General features: G+C 40.1%; 1 protein-coding gene across 1 annotated transcript; it reads right to left on the bottom strand.

Moving 5' to 3' along the window:
* Window positions 1-3,099: 3,099 nt before the first annotated feature.
* Window positions 3,100-25,323, bottom strand: tagapb (T cell activation RhoGTPase activating protein b). The gene is made up of 14 exons (XM_071467910.1): window positions 25,094-25,323; window positions 20,230-20,315; window positions 14,144-14,314; window positions 11,224-11,388; window positions 9,324-9,365; window positions 8,888-8,972; window positions 8,708-8,761; window positions 8,187-8,256; window positions 7,771-7,925; window positions 7,045-7,206; window positions 6,490-6,599; window positions 5,949-6,135; window positions 5,617-5,698; window positions 3,100-5,079 (listed from the first exon to the last, which is right to left on the bottom strand). Exons 1-14 carry the CDS (start codon window positions 25,166-25,168, stop codon window positions 3,911-3,913), a joined length of 2,613 nt encoding a protein of 870 aa, XP_071324011.1. The 5' UTR covers window positions 25,169-25,323; the 3' UTR covers window positions 3,100-3,910.

Below are 25,323 nucleotides of genomic sequence, written 5' to 3'. Positions count from 1 at the left end.
CAACATGGCGCATCATCTATAGTAGCTGTGTCACGTTCCTCCTAGCAGGTCTCGTCCGGATTTTAAATGAGATATAAAGTTGAAGATTTGAAACGTTCATTTTGGTGTGAGAAATTACACAAACATCACAGCCTCACAGCGCCAGAGCCCCATTCATTTTTATAGAACGTCATACATTTCATAGGTTCTCCCTTTGGTTTCCAACTTTAGTGGAGATTGCTGCATTGCAATGTGAATTCTTAAAAAGGGTTAGGTTCTCTTTTATATGCACCGTAATCCATGATTATAATATTGGGTTTCCATCCTCAAAGCATCTTGTGCAGAAAAATAAGACTAAAATTCGAAATGTTAAAGAAGCCTAGAGGGGACTGTTATTAAAATGATCATGTAAACTTGAAAATGTAATTTTTACACATGTTCTAGGATTACACTTAATGAATATGAGCAAAGCAGGAGTGTGAGTCAGGAGTCAGCACACCTGCTGCCCTTCAGCCCAGCAGTCCAGTGACCCCACTTCCCACATTTATTTATTTAAGTAAATATTTAATTTATTTAATACTCATGTGGGTGTTCTATGACCATTTCAAAATGAAAATTAAAAAGCTGTTTGATATTTCATCTTGAAAGAGTTCACCTGCTCTACGGTGACTATTTCTGTGTCTACTTCTGGGCCCAGATATTTAAAACAAACGTTACAGACCAGTCTGGCCAATATGAACCCAGTGGACACAGACTCAATCGGCCAAGCACTAGCTTCACAGGACACTCTTGTTGGTCATCATGACTGAGTTATCCATGCCGTAGTACACAATCTACTGCCAGTGTTTTCCAGCTTTTGGCCCACTTGGATGAGCTCACCATTCACTTTCAAAGTTGAATACAAAAAATGACCAAAAGTGAAGTTTCTGAACATTTTGAGTCTTGAATGGAGTTTTTAGCTGAAAGTATGAATGAGTAGAAGGGGTTGAAGAATGCATGAAAAGTTGTGGAAACTGGAAGTTTTGAACATTCTGTCCAATCATCGTAATGGAAAAAAATGTCAGAAAAACGCTGAATATAAGATAAGATCGCCTTTATTAGTCCCGCAGTGGGGAAATTCACAGTGTTACAGCAGCAAAGTGGCAGTGCAGAGAACAGGAAAGCTGCAGAAACTGCAATAACAGATATTTAGAACGATAAATAATAACAACATAACAATGTACTAAATATATAGAGACAAAAAATTACATATTTACAACAGCAGTCGCTAATGCCTGAGGTTGTTACGGTGGTGAGTTGTCCGTTTCTGGTGTGTGTGTGTGTGTGTGTGGTTACTGAGCACAGTGTTTGTCGTAAAGTCTGACAGCAGCTGGAAGGAAAGACTTGCAGTATCTCTCCTTCACACACCGTGGGTGCAGCAGCCTGTCACTGAAGGAGCTGCTCAGTGCCGTCAGAGTGTCCCGCATGGGGTGGGAGGTGTTCTCCAGCAGGGATGATAGCTTCGCCACCATTCTCCTGTCGCCCACTACCTCCACTGAGTCCAAGGGGCATCCCAGGACAGAGCAGGCCTTCCTGATCAGCCTGTTCAGTCTCCTCCTGTCAGCAGTGGAGATGCTGCTGCGCCAGCAGACCACACCGTAAAAGATGGTTGATGCCACCACGGAGTCGTAAAAGGTCTTCAGTTGTTGAAGCATCTAGAAGGAGATGTGAATCCAGAAATGGTGGAATAATACAGAATCTTTTGAAAAAGAACATTTAAATATTTAAAAATATTTTTCAAAGGTCTGGTTTCCGCAGGAGTTTGCTAACAAATCTTTTGGATCCTCATAATACACTGACGTTCAGATTTTCTCAGAGTTTAGGTTGCAGTTTGGAAATTACCTGCAACCCGACCTGCGCTATCCTCACAGATACACAAAGTCAGATAGATCATAGATAACAGCTGATGACTCAAGTTCCTTCAGATCTGCTGCTGGATATGATAAGTGGTGTGATGTTGTTTTCTTCCAGAGAAGAAAACAGGATTTGCAAATGTGGTACTTGAACAATTATGGCAGTGCTATCACAGCAGACCGCAGTGCAAGCTGTTGACCTGATGCTACAGGCTCATACTTCTGCTAATGATTAAAATCATGTGACATCTTTGGTTTCCCTTTACGCTTCACTTAGAAGTTTGCAAGTGTGATGCAGTAATGAATGTCAGAGGCTGCTGACGGTGGAAAATTATGAAAGCAATATTTGAGCAATGAATAGCAACTTTAGTATAGGTAGGTATGAACTGACATTTTTGCTGACATCATATCAGACAGGCACTGATTAAGCTTGTAGTGGTGCTGTGTTTACATTATGTTGTAAGATCTTCCTGTTTTTTTCTTCCCTTTTGGGGAAGAAAACAACAATTGTTGTTTTTGTGAGTACAGAGTTTAACAAGCGTCTCTGTCATTCCAGCAGACCTACTGAAATGGGTTTCTAGGTGTAGATGCTGCTTTTTTTAAAAATTATTTTTCTGGCTTTTTATGCCTTTATTTATAGGTACAGTGAGAGAGAGACAGGAAAGTAAGGAGAGAGAGCGGATGACATGCAGCAAAGGGCCACGGGTTAGATTCGAAGCCTGAGCCGCTGTGGTTAGGACCAGGCTTTAATGGTACGCGCTCTACCAGGTGAGCCCCCGGGGCACCCCTAGATGCTGCTGTCTTTGTGTCTACCATGTGTAATTGATTCCTTAAGACAGGTGTTATCAGGGTTTGTTGGTAACACTCGTCTTTATCTTTCAACCATAAAATGCTGCCAAATCAGACTCAGTCAGTCTGGTTGAAATCTTTGGATGAATTGAATCAGTGTGTTGAGGAAGGAAACAATGTGTTAAAATACTTCAGAGAGGAAGGAAGACAAGGTGGCATCAGCTCATCCTGCAGTGAGAGACAAGAGCAGCAATTCAGAGAAAAACCAAATCCGTCCATGTGACCACGTCTGGTTTCCTTCTGTTTTAGCATACGTGCCAGAACATGCTGTTCTCTCAATGACGCTTGCTAGCCTCTGTTATGCAACACATCTAGCACGGAGAAGTTAAACCAGATTAGCTTTCTAAAAGGGGCTAATAGAAACAGAGAAAGAGGACACTTTTTTTTTAAAACTTCATTTCCTTTTATTGAAATGCTTTTTCTTCCATTTTCTACCTAAAGCCATTTACACTCTGGAAGAGCCCCTGGTAAAGTTTACCAATCTATATCTATGTCACATTATTTACATTTTTAGCATCCAAGTCAACAAAGCATAGTTTATCATCAGAAAAGTGCTTTAATGTAGTGGAAGAAGGAGACCATGCAAATTGAAGAGGATTTACAAAAAGCAAAAAATAAAACACAAGTGTGCTCAATGTATTATACTGTACATACTCGCTATATCAACAAATCTTCGAACAAAACATAGAAACTCATAGCATATTTGATTCACAGCAAAGTGTGTTTTCATAGCTTCATTGTGATAGACTAAATATCTATCATGATAACATATAAGATTTGTACTCTAAACAGTACTACGTAGACAGTGCAACCATAGAGGCAGCACATAGCTGACATTCATCCAAAGTGAAACAGTGAAAAGTGAATAGATTGGACGTCTTTATACAAACATTGCTCTGGCACAGAGTTGTTCAGTGAAACACAGTTTCTCTGTCTAACCAACCACAGGACAGATAAAGGTGCGGACTAAGGTAGGAAGTAGCTGCTTTTATAAAGCTAAGCATTCTTACTATTAAATCTAAACATACAATCTCAACATATTAAGTTCTCAAGGTTAGAAAGTCAACTTTGCCAACCATGCATTAAAGAATTAAAGAAAAAGAAGCTTGGTGAGTCGCTAACTTGCAGTTCTGCCTTTAAGAAATGTCTGTATATCTATAATCCGGTTTATGAAAGAGTTGCACGGTAAATCAAACATAAGACTCCTTGGCGTAAGAAAACTCCTCAAACACAGGCTGGCTGCATCGCCGCAACAGGGCCTCATGACGGCCGGCAGACACACACTCAGACATGGCTCTCTGGCGGAAAGGCTGATGCCGCATGACGACGCTGGCATTGTCCTGTGCTGCTTCAGCAAAACCGTCCACGTGCCGTGTGACAGAGCAGGTAGGCGGGAAGTCATAATTTACAGAGGATGGGCGGGATCTCCTCTCTCGCTCTATGGCGTCTTGTACAGTCATTACTCCGTACTGTGGAGGGGGACCAGCATTCTGCACTGCCTGCTCGTATGATGGAGGCCTGCAGGGCAGCCTGCTGTCCACATGTTTAAATACCTCGATGGCCGACAGGGGGCGTGGTTTGTGAAGCTCAGCTGGTGGATCAGCTTCACTCTGAGAGTCCTCCTGGAGCGTTTCACATGGGAAGGAGTTTTCCTTCTGGGAGTCTTTCTTCATGCTGCTCCTGCTGAAGGCTCCTAAACTCCTGGTCCTCATTAGGACTTTACTGGCTACTCTCATGGACTGTGAACGCTTCTTCTCATCTGAACTCGGCCTGGCAACGTCCTGTAGAGCTTTTGCAGCCACTGAAGGCTGGCTGGTGGTGTTTGCCCTCCTGGGGCAGGCTGGTGACCCCACTGGTGAGCTGGTGAAAACAGAGCCCTCTGATTGGTTTGAGGCAGCGCTCTCTAGAGAAGAGCATGAGCAGTCCTTGGCATGATTACCATCCATATAGGACAGTGGGTCCATGTTGGCGCTGCTGCTCAGTTTTGAAAAAGACTGAATTGGCCTGGGTTCCCCCCGTCCCCTGAGCAAGAAGGAGTCATCAGAGATCTGCTTTTTCAGGGGCTGCTCCACAAAGTCCCTCCTCTCCAAGGAGCAGTCCTCGTGGCTCCTGGCGTGGCCACACAGGTTCTCAAGATCAGGCGAGATGAGGATGATGGGCTCAGAGCAGCGACGGTTGAATGGTGTCTTTGTGTTGAAGGCAGCGTCAGACGCCCAGGAAGAGGCGGTGGTGGAGGGAGTGAGAGAGGAAGATGAGCCACAGCCTCCTAGTGTGGAGCTGGTATTTTCCCCTGCCTCCCCATCTCCGTCTGGGTCGGTGCTGTCATACGCAGAGTCATGATGCTGAGAGGACAGAGAGTCTGTAGAGTGGGAAAAGTAAGACATGATTAGGATCTCTGAATTTTACAATAATTATTCTTACTTACTCAATTTGTGAAAATACAAATTGATTTTAACTCCAGTAAGGGACTGTAAGAAATTATTAGGATGGGAGGTGCAGTCAAAAAAGGGCCTATTTATTTATTTATTTATTTATCTATTTGCTGAGGAGAGGGTTGTCTAAAAGTTTTGGGAGAGCAAGAAAATATCATAAATTTTTCAATGCCCCATCTTTATATTTAATTTGCAGAATTTACTACAAATACAAATTTAATTTTAAATTTAAAAACATCATTACATCATGTGGTCACATTTTGCCGATTTCAGAACCTGTTTGTATAGCAGGGCTTTTTTCTTCTAGTTGATCATGATTATCATGATTGCATGTATGTTCCATAAACATATTAGACTTGAGGTTTACTATCTCCTTAAGGGAGATATAATAACTTCCTATTATGTCCCTAAAGGGAGATAATAAGGGAGATAATAAGAGAAATTTGAGTGATGTGTAAATGTACCTTCATCAGTATCGAGCAGATGTGGGATATTCTCTCCAAGTAGCTCACAGTGCTTGATCAGGAACTCTGTTAGCTCCGTGACCTGCAGCAAATCATAAAAACAAACACGATAAGTCATCGTAAGACATTCAGCACAAACACTTTCCACACACAGCTCAGCGCTTCACTCTGTCCACATGGTGTATTTTCTTAGTGGCACCTGACTAAACAAACAGCAAACAAGCGTCTCTGTGTACCCTTGATTCTGAAACCTTTTGAGGTTTTCTGCTCTGTGAACCGCAGAGCTTCAAAGCACCAAAGTGAGAAAGTGCACTCATATCAAGACTTTCTACCTTCTCCATCTTTTCCTTCTGCTCATCCAGCGGGGTGTCGTCGAACTGCAGCAGCGTGGGGGCAATGCACACCGCCAGGTTGTGGGCGTCCATCTTGTTGAAGTCAGCACTCTCAAGGATGTGGTGGAGGACGCAAACTAGATGCTGCAGGAGGAGTTTGTTGTGCCCCGGGAGCTCATCTATCACCCTAATTTGCAGGTAGCAAAAAGGGGAAGGAAGAAAAATGAGAACAGGAAGATTAGCTTGGCGGCCTTTTTTTTTTTTTTTTGTGCGTTGAAGTTTCTTCCTTTTTTTTAAACAGAAGACTGATTAAAAAAAGAGAAGTGTTTGCACTCAGCCTACTGGCGGAGGACATTGGGAATTCTCTGCAAAACCCCCCTCAAAAAAACCCGCCCATTTAAATCCAACCACAAAAGTTTTCATTCAAATACCACAACATATTTCTCTTTATATATAAATGTCATATATAAATGCAAGCTGAAGGTGACCGTTGCAGGTAAATGGCACTTTCTAGACTAATTAGCAGGCATTGATTACTTACTTTCTGATTTCCAGAGCTCTCTGCTGAGTGTCCTCATTGCCCAGAGCCGTCATCCAGCTGTCATAAAGTTCAGATGCCAGCAGGCTGCCAGGAAGTTCCTTCAGAAAACTCTGCAATCAATAGGAGAGGAACGGTGATGAGATGTGACGAGTTGTGAGTAATAGAAATAGCTGGGTGTGACACCAAACTGTGGCGTCTCGCACAGTTAATCAAGTACTGAGTTTAACTGCAGTTTCACTGTAGCATTTCCATTTTGTTTGGAACAGCTGTAGATTCTCTTACTTAAATAAAAGATACTGTAGACTAGTAGCAGCTGCAGTAGTGGTGGTATGGCAGTAGTTGCGGTTGTGGCAGTACTAGTGGGAATGGTTGAAGTAACATAGTAGGTGAATCATTTGTAATAGTTTTTTTGTAAGTAATGCTAATGGTGCAGTAGTGATTATAATATAGTTTTAATATTAATAGTGGTGCTAACAGTAAGATGCAGTAAATGCTGCTTTAACATAGTCTGATACATTAAGGAGGTGATCACACAGAACAAGTATGGGAAAGTACTTTGAGAAGCCCGACGAGCAGAACCACCGGCTGGCCCTCCATGTCCACCTCCGCGCCGCTGTTGAGCTGCTCTCTGATGTCCTTCATGTTCTTGTTGTTGCACGGCTTCCGAAACACTCCCTCTGTGGACGGGCCTTTCTTCCTCAGCAACACCAGCAGATCCTGGTGAGAGGACGGGACAGAGGAAAGGAGAGGTGAGATTTTGATAGTAAATAAACAAAAATAGGCAGGGTGGGTGTGGGTGTGTGTGTGTGTGCGTGTGCGTGTGCGTGTGCGTGTGTGTGTGTGTGTGTGTGTGTGTGTGCGTGTGTGTGTGTGTGCGTGTGTGTGTGTGTGTGTAGGCTGCTGTTTTTTGGGCTGAGACTAAGCAACGTGCACCTCAGAGACTCGCAGGGTTTCCTGTTGTCATTAAAAATTCTGAGAACTGCTTTCAAATGCCAGCTAAGTAGGTGCTTGTTTATTATTCATGCTCACAGAAGATTCTGTCTTAACAGGGTTAGGATTACATTCAGTCTTCGTTAGTTATATTGTTTAAAATAAGAAGAAACCCTAACAAAACAGTGACATAACTCTAGGAACTAATAAATAATATAAATAATAATAATGACACTTGTTTCTGGATGTAAGCTGTTTTGTTCTTGGTCTTGCAAAAGAGCAACTTGACAGGAAGGTAGACGGAAACAACTTGACATTAAATCTGACATTTGGGTTTGAAAGGCAGCTTACCATGACTGGTTTGGGAAGTGAGCAGTCATCTGGGCATATCTTGCGAAGGGGCTGTCCAAACAGCTGAGTTTTGGTGCCTGTTTCTGTTCGGCTTCCTTTGTTGATGAAACTAGAGCCTTTTTTGAGCTTCTTCACCACTTGGTTCCACTTTTTTTCTGATGGAGGAAAAAATGTTTTATCCATTAGCTGGTTCAACATTTTATATTGAAATGAATGATTTTATACTTCTGCAACATTGCAGAACAAGACCTCAAGTGCAAGAGTCAAGGCCACAGTGCCACTTTTTTCACTTGCTCACTCTTATCAGTAGTTAGGCTTCCTTCCTCTGTTCCTGCGGTTGCTCTCTTTAGTCTCATCTCTACACATGGCACAATTAATGAGCCCCTCCTTCCAACAAAGCCGACTTTCAAACTCACCAGTGGGCTGTGACTGCTTGTCCTCTTGGTTATTCAACTGCTTTGACGGAGCGGCAATCTTTGCATTGCCCTGGCAACAAAATAAACAAAAAGCGATGTGGTTATTATTAAGCAAGAGGAACATGAGCATGCAAAGAAGAGGAAAGTAGGAAGGGGCTTTATTCTCAACTGCCATGCACCGCACCTCTTCACTCTTCATGCCTACCAACACGTGATTGACTCAGAGTGAATATGACCAGACTACAAAAGACTCTAATAGCAGCCTGAGATCAATCGGATCTACCATTACTTATTGTCCTCAACCATTAAGACCCTTTCTAAGCATCACTGTGTACGCTCCTTTGAACTGTGCAGTTTAACTGTGTGATTTGCAGCTAAATTACTTTGCAAAAGCTATACATATCCTGCAAAAGCTGTCTCCTTTCAGCATGTGTGGAAAGGTGCAGGTGTCTTTCGCCAACAGCTGTTTCACTTGAACATCTTTCATCTCAAGAAGCGAGTGAAATAGGGGTTTTACTCACATCTAGTGGAAACTCAATGATTTGCTCCATGCCACCTCCTGTTAGAGTTTTAGTCTAAAAAAGAGAAATAGGAACAGTGAGAGATGTTATTTAGTAATCGCTCTTTTTCTTTTTTCTTTTTTTTTATTTATATTTTGTTTTCAATTGGACATAGTAGAGTGGGCAGGATGAGAGACTTACTGCAATGCTGCCACTCAACACCTTCATGAGGACGTCTGGACGTGAAAAAGCACAACCAGCCCTCTCTTTTGCGTCTTTAATTTTTCTGTGATAAGAAAAAAAATAAAATTCATATAATAGATTTACTTTGTTGTCACAACTCTATGCGCTCTGTGCTTGGGTAACACAACCAAAAACAATGTGAGTTATTTGAAGTTACTGTGTATCAATCTTACAGTGGATCAATGTAACACTCTTACACACTTTAAAAAAAAATAACAGACAAAAATCCTTTAAAACATGACTAAAGAGTTTATTTTGATTGGAATTTGTGCAGCATTACTAAGCCAAACAAAAAGACTTTACAATCTAGGTCAAGCACTGTCCAACTCTTACAATTATGCTTATTATGTTTATCGGTGTAAACAATGACATAAATAATGATGTTGTTTCTTACCTGTGAAGAGTATCTAACCAGCGTTCTTTCACCTCAGGCGAACTGTGGGCAAAATAACAGCATGGTACGAGTTACTAATCCACAGAGAAAATCAAACAGGCCAACAGGTTCAGAGGGAGGAATGAGAAGCAATGTGCACCCACGGCCTCTTTTAACAACTCTGGTGGAAACTGTAACTCAGTCATGGGAACAGGAAGCTGCGTCACGGCGTGCCCCCGACCAGACACCTTCCACTTCCTTCTAGACTCGGTTTGCTGTGGCTTTGTGTCCATCAGTGGAAACATGACGACGACACAGATACGCGTGTCTACGTATACACCTGTAGGCTTAACCTCTTTGAACATCTTTAATATGCTGTGCGCTCATTAATGCCTGGCACCTTTGAAGTAACATATGGGTTACAACAAAAGTGTCAACAAGTGAGCACACGGTTTCTTGTAGGGTCCATGATCACCTCCATGTGAGTGAGAAGGAATGAAACTTTCACACACTGAATCATTACAAGAGCCAAACAACCAATCAGACAGTGGCATCTCATTTTCAGACAAAACAACTCAAAACCCCTTGAGGGACTCATCATCTTCTTGGAATAATAACATATTTAAAATGGCTTCATGGTATGATTACTTTGCAAGAAGTGTGGGTGTCAATGATTGACACAAAATGACTGCCATTTCCCCACTGGTTGCAATTCAATGTCTTTGATGACATATCATTTACTGTAGAGAAAAATAACTTGCAAAGCATGAGACCTTCCTCCTGCATTTCATCTTTACTGTAAAAGTCAGTCCTTTTAGATAAAGTCAGCTGAGGTAGATCTCATCACATGAGGACTGGTTTAACAACCAGCTTCGCATTTCCTATTTTGCAACCTCTTGTCTTGTGATGCTGTCAGGAGGACTTTCTCTTTGCTGCTTCCCCATTTTAGTGAAGGCCACAAATGATGATTTGCAACATTTGTGAATATTTTTTGAATGGGCTCAGGTTTCAGTGATGACATTAATGACACACTGTGTCTGTTCTTCCATTCATATGAGAACCAGTTTTACGTTAACACATTGAAAGGGGCTATTTGTATTTGTATTATTTCTCTAGCTTCAGTAGAGGAAAAGACTTAATAGAGACAAGAGTTAATATTGGCTGTTTTCCACTGCTGGAGACAGCTCTTGGTGAGCAGAGGATCTAGACTGGTAAACAGCTGTTAATGCTAACGCTCACTATGTAGCAAAACTTACAAATACTTCCTTTAAAGGAATTATTTTGGTTATTAGCTTGTTGAGAGTTTGATGTGAAGATTGCCACCGCTCTTATTTCTATCCTTATTGTACAACCAGAAAAAATTACATTAAATTAAATTTAGTTAATGTTATTCTGGTCAGAACCAAAGTCCTATAAACAATGGCATGAATAAATACCGACAACAGATGCTAGCCAGCTGACATCAGAGTACCATGGAAAAACAAAAACAGCATGAAGATGAAATAGTGTGCAGACTATACAGCAAATTAAAGTGTGGTCTTTTTAGTTGAAGTATGTGGTACTGACAGTCTGTAGTATTGTATCTTCATGGGAAAATCTGTGTGGCAGTTTGCATTATGATGACAGCCTTGGTGGTGCAGGTCCTGCTTGTTTGTGCATGAAAAAACTAAAAGAATACATTTTGATTAAAATTGTGAATCATTCTCCAACCCTTGAAAGAAAACACAGAGCGCTACTAATAAGTGATTTTCCCAAAATGTCAAACTATTTCTTTACATCTTCAAGAGTTAATCACTAATCAAATGAAGTGAAGAAACACGTATGCATGATCATTCCTCAGCATGTATCCAGTCCACAGGTGAATCAAAACACATTATGTGCTGCTGTTTGTATGTGAGTCATCTGCTGCATGGCTGCTCACCGAAAACACACCAAACAAAACGTGAAAGCCCAGGCCAAGATGAGGGTCACCCGGAGGTCAATATCCCCCGTTGATCCCTCTTCTTCCTCCGCTTCATCTTCAAAACTGTACAGCCAGATGTCCTCGAGGCTCACTCTGTGCTTCAGACGGTAGCTGGCAGTCGACCTGTAGAAAAGAAGCAAAAAGAAAAGCAGCGGTCCTTTTAATTGTCCTGTTCTGTTTCCCTCTCTGACTGCCTTTTTTCAAGATTACAGTTCAAGCTCAAGGTTTCAGTTCCATAATTTTCCCCCTCAAAAAAAAAAAAAAAAAAATCATTATTGATTCTGAATACTGTCATAAAAAAAGTAAAACCTGTCTATCCTATTTGTGAAAAAGTTGGAGCTGAATATAGAAATAAGAGGCCTGATTTACCATGTAAGAACCTGCACTCTCAAAAAATCTATAGTAAAGAAATCATCTATACATACAAAAACATAACAATCCCCCCTAAACGGAAAATTGATTACTACACATGAAAACATGCCAGGCAACAATAGTTTGTAATGCTAACATTGATTATCAAGGATGACGAGACAAAGACCTCGCTCTTCGTCTCCTGAACAGTGGTGGATGAATAGCTTTCATAAGTGGTTCAAAAACAACTTTCACAAAAGGTAACTGGTGAAGTAAATAAGGGGAATCCATCTTTTCCCACTACACCTCCATAAAGACACACTTCAGGTACCAACAGCATTTGGAGGGTGACCCCACTGACCTCTGCGTGTTTGCAGCAGAGGCGTGCTGACTGTATCCTGGAGCGCTGATAGATTGGAGGGGCAAAAAATAGGGGGGGTCATAGAGGGATGAAGGCAGAGGGAGTGATCTTGGGTATTCAGGGGGTGTTACGGTACAGAAATAGAGAATTGAAGCAGAGGGCAGAGGTAATATGGAATATGGCTGTGAGAAAAAATCACGGATGGACTAACACACTGGGGCTATGAACTGAACAATACAAACTGAGAGCCCTGTATGAGACAGTGTGGAGATTATGGATAGCTTTGTCATATTTCCAGATTACAGCCAATACTCAACACAATACAGTACTGGAATAGGCTACTACCTGTACGCAAGTCGGTCAATTACTATTACTATTGAATAGCTACTTCATTAAAGATACATTTATTTAGGAATGCTGTATGTACCATTTACCATTACCGCCTGCATAGTGTCAAATAAAGAGTTATATTTTGTAACATACAAGACAAGGCCACAAACTTAGGTAAAAACAACTGCTTGAAGGAATAGGTCAACATTTTGGAAAATACACTTATTTGAGTTATTTTTGAGAGTAAGATGAGAGGATCTCTGATCTGGGCTGGAGTCAGGTTGCATTTTAGCCTAGCTTAGCATAAAGACTGGAAACAGGGGGAAACAGCTAGCCCAGCTCTCTCTAAAGTTCAAAAATGCTCCTACTACCACCTCTAAGACTAGACTTTCAGTCGTGTAAATTGTCTACAGCTTAAACAAAAAAGCTACAAAATGCTAATAAGTTAGCTTTAGAGGTAGATTTGTTTTTCTCTGGAACGAATCAGGCTAACTGTTTCCCCCGTTTCTGGCCGAGAGTCAGATGTGTGTTCCAAGATTGTACTTAAATGACTTCACGTTCTGTTTGTGTGCTCATGAAACAAACAACATGCACGGTGTTAATTACTGGGGTTGATAGGCATCTTTTGAACTAGGAGAGACAGCTCTTTGCCTGTAGCTTCATATTTATTGTACAGACATGGCAGCGGAATCAATCTTGTCATCAAACTCTCAGCAAAAACAAAAGGCTGAACTATTCCTCTAAGGCTGTTAACATATCTCTTTCCAGCGCCAGTTTGCTCTGTGGCCTCTGGTTGATAATCCAGCCCTGTGAAGAATATTTTTCCAGAAAGCTTTGTTAACTGAACTCGATGACGTGGTGCCTTTTAAATGCTTCTCAACAACACTGAAAAGCACCATATACACTCATTTCTAGAAGTAATGAAAGATCATACGCATAGACTCTGAGGACTCTAATTTGTGTTTACTGTATTGTATTGTAGTCCCAGTTGTGCTACCTACTGGAACAGTGGGCAGGTTGTAGTGTAGAGATGAGTGTGATTACTCCCACTCAAAAGCTATAAAACTTCCACCGGCTGTGACAAACAGCTCGAATCAGACGGAGCTGAGCAACAACTTCAAGCTTGTTCACATTCGTTTGTTTATGCTGAAATCAGGTAAAGCGAGAAAATGGGACATTGGAAAGGTTGATTTTCATTATACCCACTAATGATAATAAAAATAACAAGCCAAAGAAAGTAATGAAAACTGGATATTTGATCCTAGAATAATGATCCCATGATAAAGTCATGCCTCTATGTGTCATGATTGATGGTGTTAGATTTAAGATGCTATCGCTTATGAACCAGCATTTCACTGATGTATTTTGTTTGTTGTTCAGACAAGAGAACTTCAGCTGAAGGTGTGTTCAAATATTTTGATAATAATAATAAAAATAATACCGTTTGAGTTTCCCCTCACGTGACTGTGGGAACCACCACACTTTCTTCTATTATTGAAGTGACTAAACACAAACTGGCTGTGTGCTGGGAGATTCCCCAAAAGCCCGTGTGTGCAGTCCAAAAATACATTTATTTCAACTTCCTCTTTCACTCTCCCATTCCAACTGTACAAATATGTGTCATTTTTCAGCAGAAAGTTTCAGAAATACCACATCAGCATTAAAAATGCATTTCCCATATTTGTTTTTATATTTTCTGTCAGTTGATTCAGTTGTTTTCCACTGGTTATGTTTTGTTCCATGCTCATATATTTGATTTTCTTCACCTTTTTACTGGAAATAACTGGTGATCACCATCTTTGCCTCTGAGTATATATCAATATCTACATTACTTACTTGAGTTTGGCGAAGACAATGACATCACTGAAGAGGAACAGGTGTCTGTCCCTGGTCTTTGTGCCCTCGGTGACCTGAACACACTCGTCCAGCAGCAGCTCTCCGTTCTCGCTGGTGAGGCCGAGGACGAATGGACTCTGCTCCACGGACACCCAGCAGGAAGTCTCCTCTCTGAGCCAGTGGACACACACAAGAAGGGTGGATAACAAGGACCTCCCACAGCCACACCCGTCTACTTTTGGTGAGTACTGTACATTATGTCTATTATGGATAAGTTGAAGGTTTACATGCTGGAGTATTTAAAATATGTATTTCTACCACTTAGAGAGGCAGTTTTTCTTACCTCCTACAGAGTTTTTTACATATTAAACATGTAGTAACTGACATATATAATCTCAAAGGTTTACATTTGATGAGAAACCACCAAACTTAACAACTTCTTGGTTGACAGTGGGATTTGAAAACCAAAGCATCAACACATACAGCACATCACTATGATGTATGATATTAATTAACACTATGTTGTAAACAATCACAGTGTCTTAAGGAGGTGTATCATTTAAAGAAAACTGTCATCTAATTTTAATACAGTGGTTATTGTTGTGAAATAATTATATTTAACTAAACACATAAATCATAAATTATCTTCCACAATGTTTTTTTTTTTTTTTTTACATATGGACAGTGGCATACTTTACAACATATCAAATTATTCATGCTTAACTTTATGTTTTGCCATTTTAGAAATGATGATGTGAAAACGATGCGAGTCACACCTGACATATAACTTCAGAGAACACCATATAGTTTCACAGCTAATCACGCACCACCAAAAATATGAATATTAACTATTTCCTGAGACGACATTTTCTTTGAAGTCTCAAATACATATGTAACACATTGCATACATTTTGCATGAGAACCTAATGAGACTAGATATTTAAGAACTGAATTAGTATTCATGAAACTGCCTTGTAGCCGTCATAACAAATTTAACACCAAACTAATATTCAAAGACATTTGTTCATGATTGAAATGTTACAAAAGACTGGAGAGATTATAACTCATTTGAATTCAAAGCAATGATGTTATGTCCTCCTTCAACATTTGGTGTCTCAAAATTCACAAGATTTCAACTCCAACACTCAGACTGATAATTGATAACACTCAGATAATTGCTCAAGACCCAAACAGGTCATATGATCTAGTTTTACCCCAGAAAATCTAATATTAAAGATAAAAAGTCATATTTATATAGCAGGCCTTTGCTGTTTTCCCTCTTTGTTTTCTTATTGATCATCTCATGGATTTCTCAGTTGCATTTTATGACCTGTTGGTGGAGTCAGAGGTAGACTTTAAATGAGGCACAAGTTAAAAAGATTGGGAAACACTGGTCTAAATGACTAGATGTGATATTGGAAACTACCAAACATCAGCAATGATATGTGCAACCAGCCCAAGGTGTTACTGCTGTTGTGCCAAGATTGAGTGATCTGAAAAAAAAACCCCACTTGTTTTGTAATATAAACACATTCACCAGCTCTAATCAATGGTGTCCAACACCGATGATCCTTTGCAAAAATATCACCGAGAGCGGGGAATAATGTTTTAATATGAACAAAAATGTCAGGTCAGTGTATGAAGGCATCACCGACCCTAAGGGATCAATATAAAACAAACTGATCCGATTTATTTATCCTGTAGGCATCACAGAGTGCCGCACTGGTATTAACTGATTCAAGCTTGGCTGTTTACATAGCTTCATTGTACAGAAAAGAAAGTTACTCCTCTCTTCTCTGTATTTGTACACCTGCTTTGTGACATCTTTGACCACAAACCTGACAGCGGCAAAACAGGTTTACTCTGAAACAAGAAAAAAAAAATAGTGATGTTGTTTGTCTGCTGTTTATTATTAAAAGGATTAACTCTCACCTAACATGATATTTCACCATGCCTGTTTACTGCCTGACTGATTTTTTTTTTTTTTTTTATGTCAAATGATAAAATAATCTGTATCTCTTAAAAAAAATCAATATGGTCATGTTGTTTTAACTTTTTTGTGTCTCCAAAGTGTTCAGCGTAACAAGTTAAGGTGTAACTGAGACAAGTAAGAGTTGTTGTTTGTTCTAAATGACTGTGAAACCAGTTTTGGTCACTGCTCTTCCCACTGACTGTGGGCTCAGGGCAGAAATTCAAATGGTTGCAACAGAGGTACTTTCCCTGTTACCATTCTGGCCTACAGAAGATGACACATAAAATACCAGCAAATAAAACAGCTGGGAAAAGTCCAGTGGTGTTTATCATTCTGTGTATCTGCAAATGACATAAAACAACTGAAATATAAAATGGCCATGAAACACCGCCACTAATCTTAACTGCCTTTACTATACTGTCTATGTCAGCAGCAGTCCCACTATAGTGAAACTAACACCCATGACTCCCCCCACTCAAGGAAATGCATAATGTGTGAATGTTTGAGCGCTCAACTGGTGGAAGTGTGAAAGTGGGTTGTGTCTGACATTTTAATTTTTTTTGCTTTGGTAGACTCACCCACTGGGTGCTCTGGTGGTCTTTGCGCGACTATTTGGATGACAACTGTAAAAGGTTAAAGAGCCCACACTGACACACCTACAGGTTCTGTAGGTGTGTTATTTGACGTCTGTGACGGTGTGACAACTTCTAACCTGAAGCAACGGCTGAACTTTCTTTTTCTATGGGCGTTAACTATAAGTTAGGCCAGCAAACTGTCTCTCTAGAGACGAAAGATTTCCAAAGGAGGTTTATCAGTGGTTTTTCAAAAATAAACTGAGCTCTGTGGTGACGCAGACCTTTGGTAATCTCGTCACAGTTTTTAATAGAAATTTAAACTATGCACACAGTTGATAATATGTTTTGGGGTTTTTTGGAATATAAAACTTCAAACAGCCAAACTGTTTCTTGATCAAACTGCTAAAGCAATTTTGAGGGATTGGTGCAAGAATTTTTAGAAATATTGATCCACCCTGCGAACTACATAAATAACAGAGACCATATATAATATTTGTAATTATATGGACTTTGCTGCTGTTATTCATCAAGTGAACTGTTACATTATGTCACAGATGAGGCTCAAAATGCAGTTTCAAACCTTTCTCACCACTGGTAGGAATTACATTCTGATAGAGAAATACAGTTGTTTTTTATTTTTTTAATAATTTCTTTTGTTGCCCTACTACAATTCAAATATAGGGAGTGTAAAAAATACTGGTGTCAGCCAATGAAATACAGACAACAGTGTTTCAGTTATAAGTAAAATTTCCCTAAACTCCCAGAGGACATGACCTCGGCTTTCTCAATGGTAGCCACAACCTGAAATCTTATGAAGTACTGAAAGCTCGGTCAAGTCAAGTTCAAGGACTTTCCATACATTCAGTGGATTAATATTGGATGCTTCAAAATTAAAGGTTCAGATATAATACTAAGCATCATTTTAAAATGTAGAACACAACATAACATTTTTAGACTTGTGTGAATCTCGGTCTTAAGAAAACAGTTCAATGGCTGAAATCAGGACCACAAAGCTGTTGTGTTTGCTCCACCCATGCCGGCAGCTCTGCAGGGCTGCATTTTGTCACTGCGATGTTTTGAGCTGAATGCTAACGTCACCATGCTAACTTGCTGATGTTGAGCAGGTATAATGTTTGCCATGTTCACCGTCTTGGTTTAGTTTTCTTAGCATTCAGTAAGCATAACATTTGGTAATTAGCAGTAAAAACAGAGTACAGCTTAGACTGATGGGAATTGCTATTTGTTCTGTATTTCATCAGAAACAAATATACTGGGCAAATGAAAATCAGTTTGGACTAAATTAAAACTGGCCTTACAACGACAAAGCTAACTGTCTCATAATCATCATGATTATAATTGATGAAAATACCACTTAACATGCGGCAGATTGATCTCTTTAGCTTTAACCATAGTGTACTGTAGTGGTTCCTAACCAGGAGGTCATGGCTTAGCATCAGAAAGATGAGTTTTTAAAAAAGAAAAAAAATGTGTTATTTTTATGTTTTTTATGATTTTCTCTGTTTCTTGCTTTTTTACTTGTTAAGATACAAGATATTTTAACATCTTTAGGCTTTTAAAAATCCCTGCAATGACACAATCTGAGAGGGAAAAATATATTCCATTCTACTTTTATGTATAAAGTTTGTTAGTGAATGTAGGAATTTGTGTGCGTTGCTCTGTGATGTTGTAGTCTCTCTATTACTTTATAAAATATTGAGGTACTTGTATGAAAACTGCTGGGGGTGTTTGGCGTCGTTTGTGTAAAAGGCTCACAAGACAACCTCTTTTTAAATTTATCTAACAGGCAATTACAGTCAATCTGAAAAGGTCATGCCAAATTTCCTTATGGTACAGGGCTGAACACGATAACCAGTTAATCAGGAGTTCTACAGCTCATGACTTGAATTGGAAGACAGATCCATATCAGCCTGTCAGCCTGGTCCTCACTCAGTGTGGTTGTGACTGAGGTTTAGGAGTTTGAGTTGATGTGCAGGTTACCGTTAGAAAACTCCACTCTGTAAATCCCCCACAGGGACATCTGTGTTTGTGGCCTGAACCGAGTGGGCTGCGTGGCCTGCGCATGGCAAGTGATACGCTATCATGTCACCATTTAACACGTGGTCGTGTCAGAAGGTGGGGAAACAAGTTTTTGTTTCTTTATCTGCCAAATGTTCCTCTGTTACAGGGATCATTTGAGATAGTTTTTCTATGTGCTGCCATCTGTAGGCTGAGGAGAATGTGAACCTGCCAGAAGGGTTTACATAAAAATGTTCCTTTGCATGTAAACAAAAAGCTGTAACTATATCTAATAGTTTCTTTAAATCAGGTCTGCAACTAATAAATATTGTCATCATTACCCTAAGCTCACCGTGACATCCTCAAATGATGATTGTTTTTGTTTTTTTGGGTTTTTTTTTTTTTTTTTTTTTACAGCAAACAGTACAAAACCCAAAGATATTCAACTGTCACATAAGACAATACAAGTCAGCAAATCATCACAGTATAGAAGCTGCAACCGAAGAAAAAATATTCAAATGATAAATTGATTGCCAGAGTTTCTGATTAATTTATAATAATATTTTTTAAATTATTATTAAAAATATAATAATTTAAATTTTTTAATAATAATTTAATATTAAAATGTTATTAAAATGTCAACAGTGACATTTTTCTATGAACTATGAGCACTTGAAGCCAAGAATTATTTGAATAGGCCTGTAGAGATAAAACGATACAGTATCTCATAAGAATATAGCAACAGCAAATGAAATGTCTGACTAAATTGTGTTATTTTTTGTAGCCGATAAGTTCTTTAAATCTTAGCGAAGCGTAGCGAGGTCTTCAGGTTAGAAGTAAACATTGTTGGACATGCGATTACAACTGGACAAAAAAAAGGTGAAACAACCTGTAACGGTCGCTGACATTGCGTCATCTTGGAGGAAATTTTCCTTATCTGAGTCTGTATGACGTAGAGTAGGTTCGACCTTAAACCTCTTTGATGTTCCTAAAGATCAAACTTTTGGATTCTACTGATAAACCTATATAATCTCTACATTTCCTCCCCCTCTCGCTCTCTTATGTTTGCTATCTTCATCTCTTCTCTTCATCCTTCATGTTGTTTGTGATGACTGATGGGTTGTAACTGGAAATTACATCCTGACTCTCATTACGATCGTAATTGGCTCCATTACCGGTTAAGTACCAGTTTCATTTTGCAAGTCAATCAAAAAAGTAATCCCTGCCAAAACTATGAAGAAGTCACCAGTCACACACCACCACTTTCAATCTCTAGACTGCTTGGGAAAACATAACATGCTTCAAGTGAACAAACACAAACAGCCCCCCTGATGAGATGCCTAACAACTCCTTTCAGCCCACTCAGCTGTCAACAGCAGAAAGTTGAAAAAGATTGTCATTGCACTTACAGCCCTCTCTTTGGGAGTATATGAATAAGACACAGGGCATTACAGAAAATAGACACATAGGTTCATAAAATGTTCACTGGAGGGGGAAAAGATTTAAAATAATGATGTACAGACCTGATAGGAGACCATGGCATCCCCAAGGCTTTCCCAAAGACAAGTGATGGAGCAGAGCGTCGTCGCTGAGCCAAGTGTCTGAGGTGCTGTGAGAAAGCAGAGGACTTGTAATAGAAACAAAACACAGTATATCTACGTCTACCTATGTATCTGGGGCTTTTCATTATTCATTTTTTAATGTGATGTAAATGTTTGAGCTGTTCAAACACTTCAAGCTATACCACATGCTGTGCCACACATACTATTTTTCACAGATTTTCATGATATGCATATATGAATCATATTTCAAAGTGTTTTGGTGCGTTATAATACACAGAAGGATCTTTAAAGCGTCACATATCCATCCTACACATCCCTCTGTTTTCACTGTGAGATTCAGGTCTGCAAACAACCAGTGAGGGAACATTTAGACGATAATGCGACGCAGCACTTCTCCCAACTCCGAAATGCCATAATTACTGAAACTTGGTATACGGTACTGCATCAAGCATGGTGCTGCAAACGACTGAACTACTGTTTGCAACTGAATTTTATCTGGAAAATAGATTTGAAGGATAAGATTTTATGTTTCTCTTGTTAAAAACTTGACGCACAAAACCAGTGACAGCCAGCTAGATGCAGGACGGGTTCATCCTGTTGTCTGAGTGAAGAAGAGTCGCTTTGGATAAAAGCGTCTGCTAAATGACTAAATGTAAATGTAAATGTAAAGAAGAAGAACTGTCACTCATCCACTTGAAGTAACAAATTCAGTTCTCCATATGAAATGATAAAATATGCATGTACATGCCCTCCAGAGCAACATGTGTGTTTTAACACTAATATGTTTTTTTGTTTTTTTTAATTACTTCTTCACAAAGATTCAGGGACCTTTGTTGTCGTGGTAACAATAAAAGGAACAACAGTGAGAAACCAACGGGTACACGTTGCCCTGCAGTGCTCTTTGGAGTAAAGATGCAAATACACATCTGTAAAAATGATTTCAGCTTCATTGTGCCCCCACCCCCACCTTCTGAAACCGTCAGACCATCCATCCACCTGGTCTTTGTCACACTGTAATAGTACAATTTCCTTGTTTGCACCTGTCACCACTAGAGGGGATTTGTCACTTGAACACAAACACATGTTGTTTCGGGGCAGTCACTGAAATGACTGGTGGTGTTGTTTTTCTTCGGAAGAAAGTGTCATTTCTTTTTTACAACAATATGTTTTCTGGAAGCTTAACACACACTGTCCCTGAGCTCATAAACCCTCCTGGCAAGACCCTGAGATACCAACATTAAAATATGAGCACATTTTAAAAGAATCATTCAAACTTAAAATACAGCTTCAATTAAATTTCCAACCCTTTATAGCAGCTGCATATTATGAGAAAAAGGTTGTGGACATGTATGACTGGAAGGTGTGGGAACAGGTGAGCCTGCCTAAACTACAGCTACAGCTCCATTCCCAGGCTGATGAATCTATGGTTTTTCCAGACCGCTACAAGCAAAGCAAAAACTGTGGGAAGACTTCATTTAGCATATGGAAAGAAGAAAAGTACTTCTACTCTGGTACATACAGAACTGGATTTTCACTGATTTGGTCCTCAGATCCTTTTCCAAATGCCAGAGGTCATTGATCTGATCTCAAGTCAATGAAGAACAGAGCACTTACAGTGGAGAGACCATGTTTTCCTCTTCTTTGGCCATAGAAGAGGAAAACGTGCTCTTTGCGCTGTTTGTCTGACTATCGGGTACAACTAAACAAGACAGATGTCAGTCAGGGGGAAAAACAACAACAGAATAACTGCTTTGCTGTAATGGGAAATTCTAACAGGGACATATTGTACCTTCTACCTTGTACCTAGTAACCATGCTGAAACCACACATCTGGGTTATCTTTAAAGCAGACTAAAAATAAAGCGAATGACTGAAGCAAATTATTTATATTCCTGACTACATGCACAGCAACCAAATCTACACTGAAACACAGATAAGAAATTCCACCTGTGAAATGACTTGAGATAGCTGCTCATTGACAGTCTATATAAATGATATAAATAAATGATGAATATGAAAAAATGGAGGATTTGCTGCTTTATTCGGTTTTGTAAATTGAGCTCAGTAAATTGATTATCTTTAGGTTTGGGACTGTTGACCAGAAAAAAACAAGAGAAGACAAGTCTTCTGAGTGCCTTCAAAAGCAAAAGGTTGTCCACACATTGATTTTCTTTAGAAAAAAAACAGAGGCACAGAGTTGTGTCTTGAATTTTGAGAGTAGTGGAAGCTACGGATGACGTCAGCTGTGGATGTGCATTACAGCCATAAATAAAGATATCGCAGTTTTAGAACGCCAGGCCTCAGCTCGCTCCATTTACCAACACAGATTCAGAAATTGAAATCGTGTTCACTGTGCTGTGAGGATACAAGCAACATTGTCACAGGGTTACGGTTGATTCGCCCTGAAGCCAGGACAATAACACCGGGAGTCCCAACAGCATATGATTTTGATTCCCTGAACATACAGCTGTTGATGGTTTAGGTAGTATCTCGCCAGTGCAGACGTGACCGACAGCCAATTACATGTTGCCTAGCAACATCTAGGCCAACACACTTCAGGAAAAGCTTTTGTGTGATCTGCCATACATCAGATTGTAAATTGAAAAAAAAAAAAAAAAGAGGCTTAGGAGAGAATTTGAGAAGTAATTCTAAAATGATGAGAAGCTGTCAGTGCAGATGAAGAAGGTAAATAAATAAAGTGGAATTTAAAGGCTGGGAAAGAGTGTTTATAAGTATTTCATAGCTTCTGATTATGTAATTACAGTCAAAATTATGTCTTACTATATGTCAATAAGAAATGATTGACATTTGAAAATATAAAATGTAATCATATAACACTGAAGACTGGGAGTTGACGGCCATGCTGGTGGCTTTGTGACACTGAACTTTACCGTACTGTGAAATGCTCAGTTTAGCATGGTAACATGCTGTATGATATATGCTATATGAGATTGTCATTCGTTTTGCAAAAGAAGAAAAGTGAGGGCATCACCAGAGTCATTAGGACTCATCCTCTGGAGAGGAATTTAATTACAATCCATGGAAAAGTTGCTGAGATATTTCAGTCTGGACCACCTGGCTAGCACAACAAAACCTAACTTTCTTTTATCAATCCTAAACTTTCATTTATCTTTCAATTTCCCAGCAGGAACAATCGTCCATACTCACATCAACACTGCTTTGTTAAATAGTGTGAAAGAAAACAAACAGATTCTCCATCTCGTTGTGGCCTCTCTTGTGTTCTAATTGCTGGACAAACTGAGAAACTGGGTTAGGCAGAATTTAAGATGAAGGGAAAAACAGCAAAACAAAACAAACAAAGGCAGGAACACTTGACAAAGCATCTCTTTCTGGCTTTTGTCTCTGCAGCCAGAGCCGGGATGGTGCGCAACATCCACTGACTCGTGATGGACCAGGACCAGGACACAAAGGGCCCGGGTGACCTACCTACGGCTCCTCTAAGTCCTGGGTGCACAAATTTACCTCAGGGGGAGGTATGGTTCCTCTCTGATTCCAGAGATTTCCCTGATAGGGTTAATCAGCATTGTGGGAACGATCAGTAAGATGATATCATTTGGCACCTGCTCTGCCAGCTCTGGGGTCAGATTTGGTTTAATAAACTAAAACTACTTGGTTAGGGTTAGGGAAAGATCGTGGTCACACAGTAGTTTGGCAGGAGACACAATGGGAGCCGTGAACTCCAGTGTCAGAGGTGGAGATTTTGTGCCTCGTATCCTTCCTTCCTGAACAACTCCTGAATTTTATGTAACAAGCTTGTGCTTTCTACCTGTTTTTTTGTTTGTTTTTTTTACACACACAAATACTTTCTAATGCAGTTAATCATTTGAACTAATTCAATTTTGAGAGTTTCATGCTGATCAGAGCCACGTAACACTGTCTATGGGAAAAATGAATGGATCTTTTACTTCCAGAACCAGAGGCGCCCATGATAGCTTCTGTCATAGACTATTGTTTTGAATAGTGTCTGGATTGTGTTAGATTGGTGTTAGGCGTCACAGAGATAACTGGCTGGCATCTGGGCTGAGGTTAGTACACGGTTAGGTATCACACAGAGGGCTGGCTGAAATCAATGGGGAAACAGACAACAACAGAAAATCGCACAGATATTTTTGGGGCTGACTGTTGGCGGTCACATCGGACAGAAGGCTTATATGACCCCACCTTGAGAGGTTTTTGCAACAGCATAACAATTTTGTACTTCTTGTGCCTTTACTTTTGAGAGAGTTCAGTCATTATTTTACAATAGAGTTTGGTTGCCAGGGAAACATGTGGGCCATTTGAGGTGTCATTTTCTGGTGAGGACAGTCTCGAATGACCTGTCAGTAAACGCGTCATTAATAAGAAGAATTTGGCCCGGGTGAAAACTGTACATTTTTTTCCCAAATATTTTCGCTGGTATTTTTAAAGCACATAGAGGATTGATTGTCTGGTCTTCGCGTACAGAAGCCACACGTCTGTATGGATGACACTGGCTCTCTTTGGTTTGTATTGTACCACTGAATAACTACCCTCGCTCAGGGCTGACAGCCAATCAGTTTTCTCACACCGTATAGGCTGGAAATGTGTTTCTCCACCTGTTCTTGATGATTAATGTCCCTTTCTCATCTGTCTTATATAACAAGTCTTCAGATCTCTCACACACACACAGCACCTAATGAACAAGGTGCAACAGAGTGTAGATTTACATGTCGGATTCATGAGTCTGGAACAATTAAAAAGCAGCATCTCATACTGAGTCACACTCAGCGGTCGTCGCCAACAGGACCTTTTTCACCTTTGCCTTCAGAGGATGGATCAATACTCACAGGACGCAGAGAAGCTGCAGCATCATCATAGCTTCCTCTCCTCATTGCTGCAATCCCATAATCTGGAGTGTCCATGCTGACGTCTCCGAGTGAGCCCTCGACCCCCTGCTGTCCGGTGCTGCAGTTTGTGTAGTCAGTCGGCAGTGTTTTCACTCTGTGGAGTAGAGGAAAAGAAGTTTGTGTCTCAGTTTGATGGCTCTGCTGTGAACGAGCGAGGGAGCAGCCACAGA

This window comes from Trachinotus anak, unplaced genomic scaffold (assembly GCF_046630095.1).
Source record: "Trachinotus anak isolate AG129_WGS33_773 ecotype Australia unplaced genomic scaffold, CSIRO_AGI_Tana_v1 ptg000031l, whole genome shotgun sequence".
Classification (NCBI taxonomy): domain Eukaryota; kingdom Metazoa; phylum Chordata; class Actinopteri; order Carangiformes; family Carangidae; genus Trachinotus; species Trachinotus anak.
The sequence above is the reverse complement of the archived record's forward strand: the minus strand, read 5'-3'. Positions and strand labels throughout refer to the sequence as shown.

Bases quoted from the DNA above. Each gene is read 5' to 3' on its own strand.
- tagapb (XM_071467910.1), bottom strand. From the start codon at position 25,168: ATGGACACTCCAGATTATGGGATTGCAGCAATGAGGAGAGGAAGCTAT. The intron at 9,366-11,223 runs GTGAGCAGCCAT...TTTTGCCCACAG, and splicing joins TTTTGTTTGGTGTGTTTTCG to TTCGCCTGAGGTGAAAGAAC. The intron at 7,207-7,770 runs GTAAGCTGCCTT...TCCTCTCACCAG, and splicing joins CACTTCCCAAACCAGTCATG to GATCTGCTGGTGTTGCTGAG.